General features: G+C 38.7%; 1 protein-coding gene across 3 annotated transcripts in view; it reads left to right on the top strand.

Moving 5' to 3' along the window:
- The window catches only part of ATG7 (autophagy related 7), a 279,680-nt gene that overhangs the window by 63,798 nt on the left and 198,107 nt on the right, over nt 1-17,775 (top strand). For all 3 annotated transcript variants that reach the window (XM_024211976.2, XM_024211978.2, XM_024211975.2), the window contains one exon: nt 5,296-5,376. In XM_024211976.2, the coding sequence (XP_024067744.1) occupies nt 5,296-5,376 (81 nt within the window). The remainder of the gene's footprint in view (nt 1-5,295; nt 5,377-17,775) is intronic.

Here is a 17,775-nt window from a genome sequence, read left to right as displayed (position 1 = left end):
CCCCCCCCCCCCCCCCCCCACGCTTGGCTAACTGCAGGGAAGGATTTCTTTTCAGCCACAGGCAAACAGCCAAGTAGGAACGGCCTCCTCTGTCCGCTTAATTAAATTCCCGTATTTCAACTAGGTTACCATGAGCGATATCACTCTCCTGAGGATTACACAGCGAGATAAAGAACGGATGTTGCTTGAATGCCAGCAAACACCGGGACCATACGCGGCCAGGCTTTGTCATGCAATGATACCAGATTACTTGCTACTAGCATGGCGTGGTAAAGTGTCCTACCATGGAGGACGGAATAAGGCTGCACTGCCCAGAAACCTTCTGCAAAGGCTTTTGGAGTACCTCCAGGAGAGCTTTATGGAGATGTCCCTGGAGGATTTCCGCTCCATCCCCAGACACGTTAACAGACTTTTCCAGTAGCTGTACTGGCTGCGAATGCATCCCAAGTCCTCAGGGCAAATTAATCATTAAAAAACGCTTGCTGTTAAACCATGTTTTATATTTTAAAAGGTAAACTCACTTGAGGTCCCTTCCATAGGGTCATGGTCTTGGGTACTGGCTTGGGAGGGTACTTCAGTCAGGCTGAGAAAAAGATCCTGGCTGCTGGGGAGAACGGAGTGCTGTGTGCTCTCCGCAAGCTCGTCGTCCTCCTCCTCTTCCCCGTCTGCAGAATCCTCAGGTGCGGCTGATGAGATTACCCCCGCCTCGGAATCCATGGTCAGAGGTGGGGTAGTGGTGGCGGCCCCCCCTAGAATTGCATGCAGCTCAGTGTAGAAGCGGCATGTCTGCGGCTCTGACCCGGAGCGACCGTTTGCCTACTTTGTTTTCTGATAGGCTTATCTGAGCTCCTTGACTTTCACGCGGCACTGCTCTGAGTCCCTATTGTGGCCTCTCTCCATCATGCCCTTGGAGATTTTTTCAAAAGTTTTGGCATTTCGTCTTTTCGAACGAAGTTCTGCTAGCACTGAATCCTCTCCCCATATAGCGATCAGATCCAGTACCTCCCGTACGGTCCATTCTGGTGCTCTTTTTCGATTATCGGCCTGCATGGTTACCTGTGCTGATGAGCTCTCTGTGGTCACCTGTGCTCTCCTGTGCTGGGCAAACAGGAAATAAAATTCAAATGTTCGCGGGGCTTTTCCTGTCTACCTGGCCAGTGCATCCGAGTTCAGATTGCTGTCCAGAGCGGTCACAATGGTGCACTGTGGGATAGCTCCCGGAGGTCAATACCATCAAATTGCGGCCACACTATCCCTAATTCGAAATGACAGTATCGATTTTGGCGCTACTCCGCTCGTCGGGGAGGAGTACAGAAATCGATTTTAAGAGCCCTTTATTTAAAAATAAATGGCTTCATTCTGTGGACGGATGCAGGGTTAATTCGATTTAACGCTGCTAAATTCGAATTAAACTCATAGTGCAGACCAGGCCTAAGGGAGGAGTATTAACTACAGTAGCGGGAGAACCCCTCCCATCGCTGTATTGAGTAGCTTCACTGAAGTGGTACAGTGGCACAGCTGCAGCAGCTGTTAAAGCATAGGCATAGCCATACTCTTATCCCAGGATTGTTGACATAGCAGATTGTGACTGCTCTTTTTATTTTAGAGTAGGGATTTTCTCTGGTAGGTGGTGTTGCTCCCGCTTATTCTTGTACATTCTTTTGTGTGCTGGCCGCTTGCTGTCGTGACCTCTAATAGCTCTATTTCATCTGTGCTTCATTTGCAATAGGTATTTTGAGAAGCATTTAGGGTCTTGTCCTGGGTTGGCTTGCCTTTTTTTTTTTTTAATTTTTTTTTTTTGGTAGTTTATTTTCCAGGAGATGCTAAGAAGAAACTGAATTCAGGAGCCTCTGAGCACAAATTCAGCTATCATAGGTTATGTTGCCTGATATCTGGTTTGCCCTGATGTCATTTTCTTACAGCTGTATAAAGTTCACTGTTTAAAAAGTATCAGATGTGGCCATTATGTAATTTAATGTTCAGTTATGGCTTTGAAATTATGATTCAGTTCTGAGTAGACAGGTTAGCCTCTGCCAGTCTCTTGTTAAAGTGAAGTGTCTAGACTAAGCAAGTCTGATGAAATTGATACCATAAATGAATTGTTGTGCAGTCATTTGGGGCCAGCTGCTGTCAGTATGAAATACAATATTTTTATGTTGAACTTATCTTTTTTTGTCTGAAAGGTTTTTATTTTCTTTTGAACTGTACTGCATCTGTACTGGCTTTTAATGTAGCTCCCCAAAATCCACTAACTGGTGTGAATTTGGGACCAGATTTTGACTCCCCCAAACCTGCTCACTTCTATTAGATTGTTTCTGTCGTTTGGCTAATGACCTATTTTGTCCATCTATTACTGTTACTTTTCACCAAAATAATAGAGCAAAGATCCCATTGATAAAGAATGCTGTTGGGTTCAAAGCTTTATGCACAAAAGTTGTATGAGTACAATCTGTCTAATTTGCCAGTTCAGACCTTTTCCGTATGTTTTATGTTACTTAAAATGTGGCCTTCCTTCAGTTGCAACGTATATTTGATGTAAAGGTGGTTTGAGCAATGAGAGACACTTTTTTGATAAACTATTGATTGTGAGTAATTGTCACACATGGCTAATTTAATAGTATTGTTACTGTAGTTACCAAAGCACATGGCAAAATCAATGTAGTTTACACTAGAATGATGCTGTTACTTACTGTTCTCTGTTAGTATTAATCTATTACAACTGACCTGAGTGTACTCTGTGGCAGTGTTATGGGTTTTCCAGCATAACAGAATTACAAAATGGCCAACATAATAATGGTGAAAGGCAGTAATAATGTCAATACCTCCCAAGCATTTTGGAAGCATCTATAGCAGGAGTGACCATCAGAGATACCAGGGTGGTAGTGGGGTAAGATAATAATAATAATAATAATAATTAATAATGTGTAAATATTAATGCAATGTAGAACCTGCTAAATAATTAGAATGATCTTGATATTATAATGGAACACATTATAAAGCAAGGACATTTAGTGTTAGAGATAACCCTCCATTCTACTTAGGTACTGGAATGGTCTCATAAGTGCATGAAATCTAGGCATCAGTTCTAGCAAGGCTACTACATGTTCATGGTTTCTTCCACTACACTAGGAATAGCAGTTGAGAGGAATATTATTTTGGACTATGGTAAATTCAAATGAGAATGAGTTTACCAATATGATTTGATGTTTAAAACACAACTGATTTTCAATTCTGTATGAAGCAGAACATCCTGTGAGAGACAAGGTGAGTGAAGTAATATCTTTTATTGGACATGTTGTGACATATTAGAGTTAAATTATGTGGCAGGAGCCACAAAATTATGTAGCATTGACTCCCTCCAGGCCTTTCTCTCTCACCTCTCTAGTCGTGTCCTTTGTGTGATTTTATTTATTTTTTGATAATGAACAGTTTAGTCTATGCTGTCCTAAATTTTCACTGTTCAGCAGGTTGCTGATTTTTATATTGATAGTTAATAGCTGTTTTGCAGAAAGTCTTGGGGGAAACTGGAGGCTTTGACAGCCTGGTAGAGGAAGTAGAGAGAGTGTGTGGAAGCTGTTTTTGTTTTCTTCTCCCCATGAGAGAAACTCAGGCTTTTGGCATTGAAGAAGGGATAGGTCTTCTCTTTCCCTCCCCCTTTGGGACAGGAGCAGATTTGACTTCAATTTGGGAATAGGAGGGCTTGAATTCCCTCTTCCCCATGCTGGTGACCTTTGAGAGCAACTAGCTGCCCCTCTGCATCCTGCCACTGCATCCATCAATGACAAATAGGCACGTTTCTGCTAAAATGCTCAATAGTGAAATGGTTGACATTTAAATTACCATCATATTTCAGAGATGATACCCATTGAGATGAATAGGATAGTTCACATCACAGAGAGCTATTGTTTCAGACTGTCTGCAGACAGGTTAACATTTCCATTTACGTCATTAGTGTACATTCAGATCTCATGCTGAAGGTTATCTTTTTAAAACATAATGGGTGAAATCCTGGCTTCACTGAGTGTTGTCAGTATCTACAATGGGGCTCAGATTTCATCCAATGTCTAGAGATGAGGCATTTTTCAAAGATGAAAATGTAGACTCTGAAACATAGTTATGTGGCAATTAAAAATATAATGGAATTATGTAATCAGTTATGCAGCCTCGCAAGAGTTGTTTTGTGTGTGTGTGTGTGCGCGCGCGTGTGTGTGTGTGGGGAGGGGGAAGAATATGTTGCACAATGATCAGCTATAATAAAAATGTTATAAGAACTTCTCTAAAACATTGAATTAGTCATTATTTTTATTATTGTATTGTATTTTAGTTGTATAGCAATGGCACCCAGTCACAGACCAGGACCCCATTGTATTAGGCGCTGTACACACACACAATAAAAAGATGGTCTCTGCTCCAGAGAGTTTACAATCTAAATGCTCAATCCACTTTAGTTTAAAAACATATTCCTGGTCTGAGCCCCTAATGGAAACTTCATCTGGGAAAGCAAACTAAGAAGATAATAGAAAAAAATTAGTTCTATACAAAGAATTCCAGTGTTCAAGCAGTTGATTACTTTAACAATTAATCAAGTACAACATGATGTTAAGAATGACCTGCATTTACCAAAAAAGCGAGAAGAAAAAATCAGGAGAGAGGAAAAACACTTTTGTGTTAATTATTTGTATTGTAATAGTGCTAAGGTTCCTCAACCAGCATCCAGGTCATTCTGTTGGGTTTTGTGCAAACATATTGGAGGACCCAGTCCCTGGCCCAAAGTCTGTACAGAGTGTACATTTTATCAGAACCAATTCTCTGGAAATCTTGTGTGTGTATTAGTTTTCTTTATACTTTTCTAATAAGTCAAATAGGTCAGCAGTGGCTGTTCAGTACGGGAATGCACAATGTTTACATTTTCATATTGTAATTTTTATAAAGGGAGAGAATGTAGGGAAATGCACAGAAAAAAAGTTATGACATGGCTTTTTATTTGTTTTCTTGACATTAACTAAAACGTTCAAACTGCAGGTGGTGCTGTGCCTCTGTTCATATTTAAATAATATTGCATTTATATTGTCCTACCATTACATGTGTCTGTAGAAAAATCAACCAATTCACATATGGTACCAATATAGATTTAGTAGAACACACTATTGAGGCCATTAAATTAGCACCACCCTGATTTTGCAGAGGTATAGGATAATTTTCATCCCCTTGCTGAATGTGTCTAACTCAGCTAGAATTTTGGAAATACATTTGCTGTAATTATGTGATATGAATGTACATTTTATTTCTTTCCAGATTCGTGGCTTTTTATCAAGATTTGATAATGTCCTTCCTGTCAGCCTTGCATTTGACAAGTGCACAGCCTGCTCTCCCAAAGTAAGTCTGAGTTGCTTGTATTTTATTTCTGAATATGCAATGTTTTACAATCAGGTCATGTGGCATCTAAGGTTGGTTCACTCAAAGACACTTCTTTATTTGTTTCTTTAGGATCTGGGATCTAACCCAATTCTTATTCCTATGTTCTGGCTACAGATTAAACCATTTTGGTCTCCCTCCCCTCTCCCTACACTATTTTCTGCTTTTCCTTGGGTTACATAGAGATGTCAAGTCTGTCACCTACTCTCTCTCTACGTAAGAGTTTCATGCTGACATGAATAAATACATTTAAAAAAATACATTATGGGCAATGTTAAGAAGTCAGTATAATGGGGCTTTCCCCTTTGATCTTCAGTGAAAAGGCACCAAGAACAACATGCTGCTGTACTGTTAATCCAGAGACATTATGAAATAGTTTAAAGTGTACAGTGGAAGAATCTTTCTTTCTTTCATTATTTGAGAAATGATTTCTGAAGTTTGGTTCTACCTCTTTTTAACATAATTGCACTGGGTGCCTTTTGTAATTAGGTAAAGTGTGAATAGCTGATGTTTCTTGATAAAGACTTGTATGTAGGGATAAAGTAAAAATTACCTTTATAACTTAACTGTGTAGTATTGAAGAGGCTGCTTAGTTTTCATGCTAGTGCTGACATCCTGACTTGACTAATGGATTACAGCAGTTGCTGGGATTCTGAGTTGAACCTTGCCAGAACACTGGTACATACCACTCGTGTGTCTGTGTGAGGCCTCTTCCTTGCTGGATTGTTTTCCTGTATTGTATCCGTGAAAACTTTCTTTGGCAACTTTTCTGGGACTGTGTAGTGTAAGTCCTAGTGATCTTAACTGGGATATCTCAATATGAGGAGTCAGTGGTTTAAGTCAAAATTTGACACACACGGAAATGCTATTAATTCAGTCAAGTTTTGTGTACCCAGAGACTTGCTGCAGGAATTTCTTTCCATTCTCTACACTAAACTCATCCTTCATATTCCAAATACAGATCTTGAGGGGCTGGGAATTTTTTTTTTTTTTTTTTTTTAAGATTTAGAATTCTGTCTTGCAGAAACTTCTGTTGATACAATATACCACTCACTCTTTTAGTGTAACTTATATGTTAGTCAGGCCCTCAAGGACTTTTATGTGCATATTCTCTTCAAAAACTCCAGTGCTAAAATTACAGTACGGTTGGGAGCACATCTCTACTCTCTTGAGTAGCTAAGCAATACAGTGGTAGTTAAAAAAACAGTCATTTTCTCTTTATTTCCACTAGTATGTTTTTGCAGAGGTACTCTATGGGTGTCATCCTAGGTGTTTTGTTTTATAAAAGAAAGATAATCAATTTATCCTGTTTGTTTTGAAAGTACGGAATCTGATATTTCATACTAAATTTGTCTGTTCACCTAAGTAGCTTTTTCACCTCCTGTTCATCTACCCTATGACTAGAGATATTGACCACCTACAGCTCTGATGTGTGTACTCACACTCACACCCCCAACCATTAAATTAAATGCAGATATCAGTTTTTGTTAGAAATGATTTCCTCTTGGTGGTCATTTAAAAGAGCCCTGTTTTACATAAACAGACCTGATGATTTAATAAAAACTGACTTGGATTTTAGCAGCTGTGCTATTCCCATAAAGATCACTTTTCATGTGGTTTGAGTATTAAATTACTTTTGTGCTGAAAAGGTTGCTTCATTGGTACATGTATTTCCTTACAGTAGAGAAACAGCATTTGTTTATTTGGCTAACTCCCTTTATTAGCATAGGAGTATGTCACCCCTTATTATCTGGAAATCTGATACTAATACTTTGAAATGACAAATCCAATTATATTTTCATGTTGGTTTTGTATGTGAATTTTTCTTAATGCATAAACTAGCATAATTTCATCATGGCTCACATCAGAGATGCCATTGATTTTATGTTCACTCTCCTGCTGTAAATGCTTTTGTAAAAGCTGTTTTTTGGCATTATTTAACCTATTTTAATGTTATTAATTTTCCTTCTTCTGTCCCCAGTCCCATTCTTTCATTATCATTTTATACCTCCTTTTAATAAAAAGAAAAAATTAAAATAAACAACCACAAAGTTAAAATTTAACAGGTACAGCTGGTAGATGCTGAAGAGGCAGCTAAACTGCCTTAACATTTGGAATTAGATTTCATTTCACTTCACTTTGACCTAGAAGAGCCCCAGACATTCAAGCATCAAGTTATCCCTTATCTGTCCCAAATAGGCTGCATGCCAAGGAGGCTCTCATTTCTCTGAGGCAGTTGTTCAAGAATATTGGGATGATCACAGCAGGGAACCACAGTATTTTTTATTTTGGCCTGATTTTCCCTCCTATGATCTCCTCCAACCTTCATTAGTGCTAAACATGCTGGAATGGCAAGCTGACTCCTGCAAGATTAGTGACCCTGCACTTTCAGTTTGATAGTGGGTACAAAAGAACAGTGTTAGGGGTACACGCCTTATAGTGTCTACAAGTCTCACCACCACTGGCCTGAGGAGGAAAAGTCCCAAGTTCTTCAATACAGAATAAATCAGTTTATGATAACAAGTAGTGTTTTTCATGGGATAAAAGTTTACAGTTTATTAAATGTTGTGGAGATAAAGGTGTCTGGTTATTCTGTTTATTCCTCAGTTGAATTAGGGAGGAAAATCAGGCCACCTGCTCCCGGGGAGTGTTCAGATACTATGGTGAAGAGCACTACTACAAGTGCTTAAGTAGGTAGATGGAACCCAGTCCCGCAAACAGTAATGCATGCGCATATCTTTGGGTGTGCTAGTAGTTCCATTGACTTCAATGGCATTATTGTTGTCCCCAGTGTGGAGCACCGTATTAGCTGATTGCTCGAGAAAACTAATGAAGAAGCATCGATTCTATAAAGCTATTAAATTTCCTTTTTAATCATAACAGTCAATGTTTACAGTACTGTTCAGTCTTCATTATTTTTTATATTTAATTGCAAATAAATAGGGCCCTACCAAATTCACGCTCTATTTTGGTCAATTTCACGATCATAGGATTTTTTTAAATTGTAAATTTCATTATTTCAGCTAATTAAATCTGAAATTTCATGGTGTTGTAATTGTAGGGGTTCTGACCCAAATAAGAGTTGTGGGGGGAGGGTCACAAGGTTATTGTAGGGGGGTTACAGTACTGCTACCCTTACTTTTGCGCTGCTGCTAGCAGCGGCGCTGTCTTCAGAGCTGGGTGGTCGGAGAGTGGCGGCTGTTGGTTGGGTGCCCAGCTCTGAAGGCAGAGCCACCGCCAGCAGCAGCACAAATGTAAGGATGGCATGGTATGATATTGCCACCCTTAAACCTGTACTGCTGATGGCGAGGCACTGCCTTCAGAGCTGGGTGCCCAACCAACCGCTGCCACTCTCTGGCCGCCCAGCTCCGAAGTCAGCGCAATACCGTGACCCCCCCATAAAATAACCTTGTGACCTCCCTGCAAACTCTCTTTTGGGTCAGGACCCCCAGTTTGAGAAACGCTGGTCTCCCCTGTGAAATCAGTATAGTATAGGATAAAAGCACACACAAGACCAGATTTCATGGGGGGAAACCAGATTTCATGGTACGTGACAAGTTTTTCATGGTCATGAATTTGGTAGGGCCCTATAAACTCTCTGAAACATAAACTTACTCTCAGGTACCCTTCTCCCATCAAAATCGCTGCTCATGCTTATTCCTAGTGTTTCAAATAAATACCATTTCACATTTTTTTTTCTAAAAATAAGACTTAATTGTATCCTTACTAACAGGGGGTTGCAAACAGAGAAGAACCCTTTCGATTGTAGTTTGTAATAGCAGACCGAATTTGGCAGAAAAGCTTTCTGGTAACACAAACAAGATAGTGCTGTAAATGTTACTAAAGGAATATGATTAAAGTGAGGAAAATGCAGTTAGGAGGCATTGATGAACCAGAGCCCTGATCCTGGACTTCGTTTCTTGTGGAACCCTATTGACTTTCAAGAAGTTGATATGGTGGAGTATCTTCCTCGTGTCTCAAGATATCTCTCAATCTTTCCTGATGGTCTCTTAGAGAAGTGAAGATGATGATGACATATTTTGTTTTAAAATGGTTGAATAAACATTATTTAACAAACATAACATTCCTGTGAGGTAGGTAAGTAGTATTTATCTGAGGGAAATTAAACATAGACTGAAGCATAGTCTACACTGGTATGCCTACACTGGCAAACCCTCCTAGTATAGACACCGCTTATATTGACAAAAAGGTGCTTTTGGCAGTGGGTTTTATACTGGGTTGGCGAGAGTGTGTGTGAGATACTAACAGAGAGCCCCAGATAACATATACCAAGAAAATATCAAGACAGGACTGTGAGTGTGACAACTCCGGGGGGTACCCAAAGTTGTGAAGCATCTCGGTAACACCTGCCTTTAGTGTGAGGAAACCTTGGCTTTGCCTGCTGGGGGTCAGTTCCCCCACTCTGGCAACAGAAGCACTGCCTTTCAGGCCTCTGCAGGCCCAGCTGTTTCTGTACATGTTAACAATAAGCACACTCCAACGCCTGAGCATTCCGAGTGTCCCCCTGCAGTGCCCAACCCCGTTCCACTGGACACTCTCAGAATTCACAGACCCACTACTCCCAAAGGAATAGTACACACCTGCTTACCAGTTATACCTCAGGATCACCACACTGCTCAACACACAGCATTTAAATATTTTTAGTAAAAAGAAGTAGTTGTTTGTTTAACAAAAAATTTAAGTAGTAGAATTAATGGACACAACTGGTTACATATAAAATAAAATCGTAACATGCTTTTTAGAGCCTAAACTTAACAAACGAGACATTTTTTCTCAAAAAGGTTAGCTCACCCAAAGTTTCTCTCTGTGTTAAACAGCCAGACCAGTTGTGATCCTCCATTTATAAGACAAACCAGCTGGCAGCTTGTCCCCTGGGTGAAGGATAAGTGGGTGTACCTCTGCACTTCCAAATATATTTCCAACATTCCATTGTCTTTGCTTGTAAAAAGGGTAATTTTGCTTGTTTCCTGTCTAGAATCTCCGTCTAAGCATCTCCTGCCTGAAAGACCCTTGTTTATCACCTTTTTGTGACCAGCCCCAACTCACAAACCTCAAGAACATAATTTACAGTATATAAACATAATTTCTACATATTATCAGTACACATATTTTGCAGTGATTATGATGGGCACTGACACACTGGTTTTCAGTAGAGAACTAGTATGTAAATACCAGACCCGGGGAATCCCTGTAACCCTTATGCAGTCCTGTTCCCTCTGCCAGTTGGCACCAAGTGGTCCCTGATTCACAGCGTGAGCAATGGTGAAATGTATTCCTTTAGAGTTGGGTACTGGCAAACATGGTTAAAAATCTTAAAACCTACATCACCACAGAACGTAACCCTAATGATGATGTGACTGTACCGTGGAATGGAGGAAGAGGGGAAGGTATCAATGGGCAGGATCAAGTTTTTCTTATTGTGCAGGGGAGAAATAGTGGGCAGGCTAAGCATGAGCATGAATTGGTAGGAGTTTGGGAGTTAAGTCACTTTTTAATGCACGATCTGAAAGAGTGGTCTCAGTCATGGGTACACGTATTCCTGGAGGTATGCAGAGGTCTTCCAGGATGTACATCAACTCATCTAGATATTTGCCTACTTTTACAGCAGGCTATATGCAAAGCACTAACGCGAAGTCAGTACAAACTAAAATTTAATACAGACAATGACTTGTTTATACTGCTCTATATATTATTCACTGGAATGGAAGTACAATATTTATATTCCAATTGATTTATTTTATAATTTTATAGTAAAAATGATAAAGTAAGCAATTTTTCAGTAATAGCATGCTGTGACACTTTTGTATTTTTATGTCTGATTTTGTAAGCAAGTAGTTTTTATGTGAGGTGAAACTTGGAGGTACACAAGACAAATCAGACTCCTGAAAGGATTACAGTAATCTGGGAAGGTTGAGAGCAACTGATCTAAAAGACTCTCTGGGATGTATAACAAAGTACCATATGCAGTAGAATGGGTGTATTTTGTTCCATAATTTCTCAATTAGTCCATAGCAATGGGTGGAAACAATGTGATACTGTATGCAGACAAGAATCCAAGCAATGATACCAGATAAGCCTCCTTGCCCATAAAAGCCCTACACTAAATAAAAGTGAGCACACGCAATATGGGGTAGGGCACACCAAGCATATGCCCAATCTCAATCCCCACTGCTTGCCAGAAACTACAAACCAGGTGATGTTCTCACAGCATTTGTTGGTTGTTCAGAGAACTGGATACCTTTTGGAGGCAGTTGTGGAAGCAGTTCTTGTGATATCATATCAGAGGGGTCTGTGAATGCTCTGCACTCAAATCAAATTCAGGCCGAGTCATGAAGATGCAGATTTACTAACTAGTACTAGATGATTCAGGTTGTTACTATGACACCAGATAGCATACCAAAGTCAGCAATGCAAGACACAAATTTGGGTTTCAAGTTACAGTGGTTTATGCTATAAAGGAAGTATGTTACTTTTAAAATATTGGTCAGATCACCATCAGGAAGGCTATCCAAAATATTTACAAGTAAGTTTTGCTTATAATGTCTTATTTGCTATAAGTCTCATGACAATCATGGATTCTTTCCAAGCTCTGAAAATGAAAGTACTGTAAATATACTGTTTTGTGTAAACAATTGTTTTAGATCTCCTTTTCCATCCAGTTTACCTAGTAGTTACACCTTTGAACTACTTATGCCATTCACAAAAATTTATATGTAGTAGTAAAATTCTAGTTGAAGGTATTTTAAGTCATGTATTTTAACTATTTTAAGTCCGTACACCTTTTGTTTTCCTGAACTCATCTCTTTTGTTTTGATGACTCTATTCCACACTCTCCAGAAGTGCTAAATTACCAGATGCAAGGATCAGATTAATTCTTGGTGTAACTCTGACTTTAAAGGAGTTACATTAGGAGCAAATTTGCTGTTGAGGCGAGAAACTGGTATGCTTCTCAACGATGAGTTAGTACGAGATCATTCCATCCCAGTCGATGGCATCATCTTCTTATGTAATATCCAGAAATGACATGGTTTGTGGAAGATTAGGGGTCATTTGGCATTTTGTGAGATTAAGCTACCCTCAAAAATATTTTCATATAGTCAAGGCTTGTTTTGAGTTCATGCAAGACTGCTCTGGGCTTTAGGTGAGGAGTGTGTATTTTCAAAACTTCGGACTCCAGGATGAGTAATTCCCACTCCCATACACTAGTTGTTGGATTTGCTGTGCCAAATAGGGTGTGTATATTTACGAGATTTATATTTTGTAAACTAGAGGGTCACATTGTTCACCCACTGAAGAGTGCTGAGCAAACCCAGGTCTTGTTACCCAACTCTTTACCAAGTTGAAAATAACTGTCTTTACTCCAGCAGATCCAATTACTTTCAGAATAAGAGGCTATTTCCACTATGGAAGGCAAATGTAACTGTTTGATATGTGAGATAAGAATAGAATTTTAAATGCTGCTTGGAGTATAAATAATGTTTAAAAAACAACCCATCCCGCAAAAAAGATCTTCGTGGTCCTGGATCTGGGCACTATTGCCCAAGAGAAATGCAGGCTCTGTTCCCATTGAAGCAAATAGACTTATTTGGGAGCATTGAAAAAGTAAGTTTCTTCTCTGCAAAGTTGGGGCTAGAAAAATTGACATTCTGGAACATCATAATCTTAGAAGGCTTGATTCTCTGGAGGGCTTATATTACTAATTTTCTAGATGTTTATTGTTGGGGATTGCAATCCAGAAATAATTATTATTGAGTTTATGGTCCCAGTATTTGTTCTGATATGTTAACTACTGAGAGAAATTCCTAAGTTTTTTAAGTGTTTTGCAAAGAGTATCTTTAAGGGAGAAACTTCCTATCTTTAGTTATGATCTAATGTTATGCATTCTGGTTAGGCCTTGGAGTAGGAGTGTGGATTTTGTCTCCTTTAAGTTATTAAAGATGAAAATTGTATACTTGATCTTGATTGCTTAGCAATAATTCTATATTGTTTATACTTAGGGCTCAATTTACAGGGCCGCCCAGAGGATTCAGAGGGCCTGGAGCAAAGCAAAAAAAGTTGCAATACTATAGAATAGTATATTCTCATGGGGGCCCCTGCGGGGCCCAGGGCCTAGGGCAAATTGCCCCATTTGCCCCCCCCCCCCCCCCCCCCCGGGGCAGCCCTGTCAATTTAACTCCATTGAAGTCAGTGGAAAGACTTCCATTGACTTCACTGGGAGTTGGATCAGGCCCTTATGGTGGAATTTTGAAAAGCTCCTGAATCACATACACTCTTTCGAAAATCATACCTTTAAATTGCCTTATATTTCTTGCCCACTCCAATTAATGGATGACATATGGAAATACTCATTCCTGGTCATAGACCACTCCTATTGTGTAATCTTCTATCACAGTGCTCCCCCATGTAAAACCCTTATTTTGTTGAAATGGGAGTTCAACACTTCACAGGCTCAGGCACTTTAGGAGGCTTCAATGAGGGAGAAAACCAAATAAGAGAAGAGACTATGCGTCACGCCCAGTAACAAGGTCTCCTTTTCCCCCCTCTAGCTCTCACTTCACTTACCTCACCACAGGAAAATCTATAGTAATGTTATCTTTATTGCTTGGGGCAGGCTGTGATTAGCAAAGTTACTAGACTGAGAATCCATCTTTTGCAGATGAGTAACATATTTTTGCCCTAGAGAGCAGATCTGAGGAAATGACTCTCATTATTTGTTATTTGTAGTTTTTTTTTAATCTGGTGAAGTTTTTAAAAGCTCCCTGATATATGAATGAAACGGAGTGTTTTACTGATATAGTGATAAGGGACAATCAATGGCTTATTGCAGAGAATCCCAGATTGCTGTTAACAGAGCAGCTGCTGGAGCTGACTGGTCACTTGGTGCTAACTGGTTTCTTTGTTTCCAGCTGCTAACTTTGTATTAAGAGAAAGAAAAAATATATAAAATGTGTTACTGTAATTGGCCTGATCACAAATGAGGGGAGGAGGTCACCCCACGCAATTGTGAGTGAGAAGGGAATGGTACATTCGGCAACCTTCCTATTAAGTAGTAGTCCATACATGCCTAGGAAACCCTTATATAAAACTATGGGAGTTGTCTGTTTTCAAAGTTAAATAGCTTATTAAAAAATAACAAAATTACCCCTGCCAAAAATAATTAGTCCATATTATGGAGTAATTGCTTTACAAATTTTGTTTAAACTAAGCTTGGTTTTTAAGTTCTGTCCTGCAAAAAAAATCTAATGTAAAGATTTGTGTGGTTTTGTAAGCTCCACAAGGAAGCAAATTTTTCACAGCCAAGTTGTAGAACATTGAAAAACTAATATTGTAAGAGACAACAAGCATGCAAGCTTAACTAGAGTAGTGCAAATGGCCTTGATACAATATCTTCATACAGCATTTATTCATCAACTCAGAGTCTCTCAAACCCAATGATGTGTTGTGCAATGTATGACAGTGTGTTTGTATGAATTCTTTTGACTCATGATTTCCTACCTCTGTCTTGTCTTCTCTCCATGAAGCTATCGTGTTTCTTTTTGGGTATTCAAAAATATCTTAACTCACTTTGAGTTAAAGTACATTCTCACTGTCAAAGGTCTTTGAAGCAGACACATGAAATAATAAAATCAGGGAGTAGTGAATAATTGTCTATAAACCAATAACATGTGTTGTGACTGGGTTGATCTCCGCCCTCCCCTAACCATCCACCCAAACCAGCGCCAAACACAAGAGAAATAAGGTTTTGCATTTCTGTAGATTTCCTTTCCAGAACTCATAAAGTCAGATTTCATCTCACTGGATACAAGTCATTTATAACTGTTCCTCTCATTTCCTCAAGATTTTTGCCTACTTAGGGCCTGATACATTCTGTATGTTTTTATTATTAGTTTTATTTGTGAGTTGGACCCAGGATTCTTTGTGTGATTAATGAAAAAAATATGGACATGGGTGTGCATCAATGTGGAAGCAACATTTTGGTGCAGGGTTTTTTTTTTTTTTTTTTTTTTTTTGGCCTAACAAATAATTTTGTATAAAAGAAATAACACTGACTACATGTTCACCAGCTGGAATTTACATGATTCCCTAGTTCAAGTAATTACTAATAACCCCCATTGTATTGATGCCTCTAATATAGCAAGAAAACAGTGGCACAAAACTGCTTATATCAAACACAAGCTGTCTTTCCTAACTGCACAGAGTGCCATCACTTTAACATCAAGGCAGCGTGGATTTGATTTAACTCAAATTGATTTAAATCATAATTTAAATCACTAGTCAGAAAGACTCGATGTAATCATGGATTTCTGCATAAAAGTGCATTTTTGTTGGTTGTTATAACCTTAATACATATTCTTCACAATTCAGATAGATGTAGGTTTCATGTTTAGAAGGTACACACTTTACATTTTTAAGTGATTTATTTTGAAAACTTTTCAGATTAGTTTTACAGCTATATCAGAAAATGAATGATTGGTTGTTTCATTTATTAAAGGTAATTGAAGCAGATAGTTCTCCTCCCAATAACTTCATAAACATCTCCAATTCAACAGGTTAATCGTTAATATTTGGAGGATTTTCTTGCCATGCTGTATTAGGAGGAGAACATCACCAGACAGACATTGTTGTTTTAGTTCAGGGGTCGGCAACCTTTCAGAATTGGTGTGCTGAGTCTTCATTTATTCACTCTAATTTAAGGTTTCGTGTGCCAATAATACATTTTAACGTTTTTAGAAGGTCTCTTTCTATAAATCTATAATATATAACTAAACTATTGTTATATGTAAAGTAAATAAGGTTTTTAAAATGTTTAAGAAGCTTCACTTAAAATTAAATTAAAATGCAGAGCCCCCTGGACCGGGGGCCAGGATCCGGGCAAGGTGAGTGCCACTGAAAATCAGCTCGCGTGCTGCTGCCTTCGGCATGCATGCCATAGGTTGTCTACCCCGTTTTAGTTAAATAAAACAATTTAAATATTACGTATTCTGGATTTTTTTCTTCAACAGCAAACATAATATTTTAACAAAACAAGCATATGCATTTTTGAATTTAGTTAAACATTCAAGTTTTTTAAAATCAGGTTTGTTTTTGTTAAAATTGTTTTTAACTAAAATAGTTAAATGAAATATTGAAGAAGAAAAAAAACACCACAAAAATTAAATCGACTATGTCAGCCAGGTCAGCATAAGAAACTTAAAATATTGGCTTCTGCAGCTAACTCAGTCTTCACCTTCATTTTCCTGTTTGTTCATAATCTGGAAAACAAAAACAAGCCTTCCTGCTTTTTCAGGTCCCAAATGATTTCTCAATTTGGAATGAATTAGTCCAAAGAAAGAAAATATTCTTTCTACACTGGCAGAAGAAGCTACTGCTGTTAAAAGTGAGATTATCACTTCAACAGTCTCTGAATCCAAGTGCTTAAGTGACTTCCACCAGTTCAGTGGTGTGACTTTCTTTAAAACATCATCAGCAAACGTATATTTCTTGAATGGTTCATCCTTAGCTCCGAAGTTTATTATTGTTGGCATTATGGAGGGATGATTGCTGGATGTCCATGTCATAGCCAACTCCTCTTCCTCAGCAGTTAAGGTTTGACCCTGGTACCGAGTATTGAGAATATTTGCAAGAAAATGAGCTGAAGATAGTGCTTGTCCCATTCGTTTTTTTTAATGCTTGTAATTTAACTCTGTCATTGCATATTTCTCGTTTTAAGATCTATCTCAGTTCCTTCCAAATTTCAACAGCATCAGCAATAAAACAGCTATTTCCCTGCATTTTGTTCAAGGCTACAGAAATAGGCTTCAGGGTATTCAGCATGTGTTCAATATTTCTCTTAAACCGAATGTTGAGAACTTTGGCTGTGACAGTGCCATCTATTTTTTAACGATTTTGTTCACAAACTGTCATCAGTTCTTTATATAGTGCTCAAAACAGTCCACTTCTGAGTTCCATCCCACGTCTTGTGGGAGAGTTAGCTTGGTTCCTCCCGCTTTTTTCAGAGCAGTTGCTGCAAAGTGATTGTTATGGAAGTATTTTGCAATTTCAACAACGTTAGCCTTTATTTCTGGAACACTGAAGTCTTTGGCTAGGAGGTGCATCAAATGAGCACTGCAACTGTATGTTATTAGCTTGGGACTCTTTTCTAAATTTCTTCTCATCTTGGATACATTTGCAGCATTGTCTGTGACCAAGCTGAGTACTAGATATTTGAATTTTTTTTCACAGTTTGTCATAGCTTTTACTGCTACTTCTTGTAAGTATTCTGCTGTGTGTGCATTTCCTGATATATCAATTGTTTCTGTAAGGAAGACATTCCCTTCTTCTGTTGTAACACAGGCACAT

The sequence above is a fragment of the Terrapene carolina genome, unplaced genomic scaffold (genome assembly GCF_002925995.2).
Source record: "Terrapene carolina triunguis isolate 2854851 unplaced genomic scaffold, T_m_triunguis-2.0 Scaffold232, whole genome shotgun sequence".
NCBI classification, from domain to species: Eukaryota; Metazoa; Chordata; order Testudines; family Emydidae; genus Terrapene; species Terrapene triunguis.
Note: the sequence above shows the minus strand (reverse complement) of the source record. Positions and strands in the feature narration are given on the sequence as shown.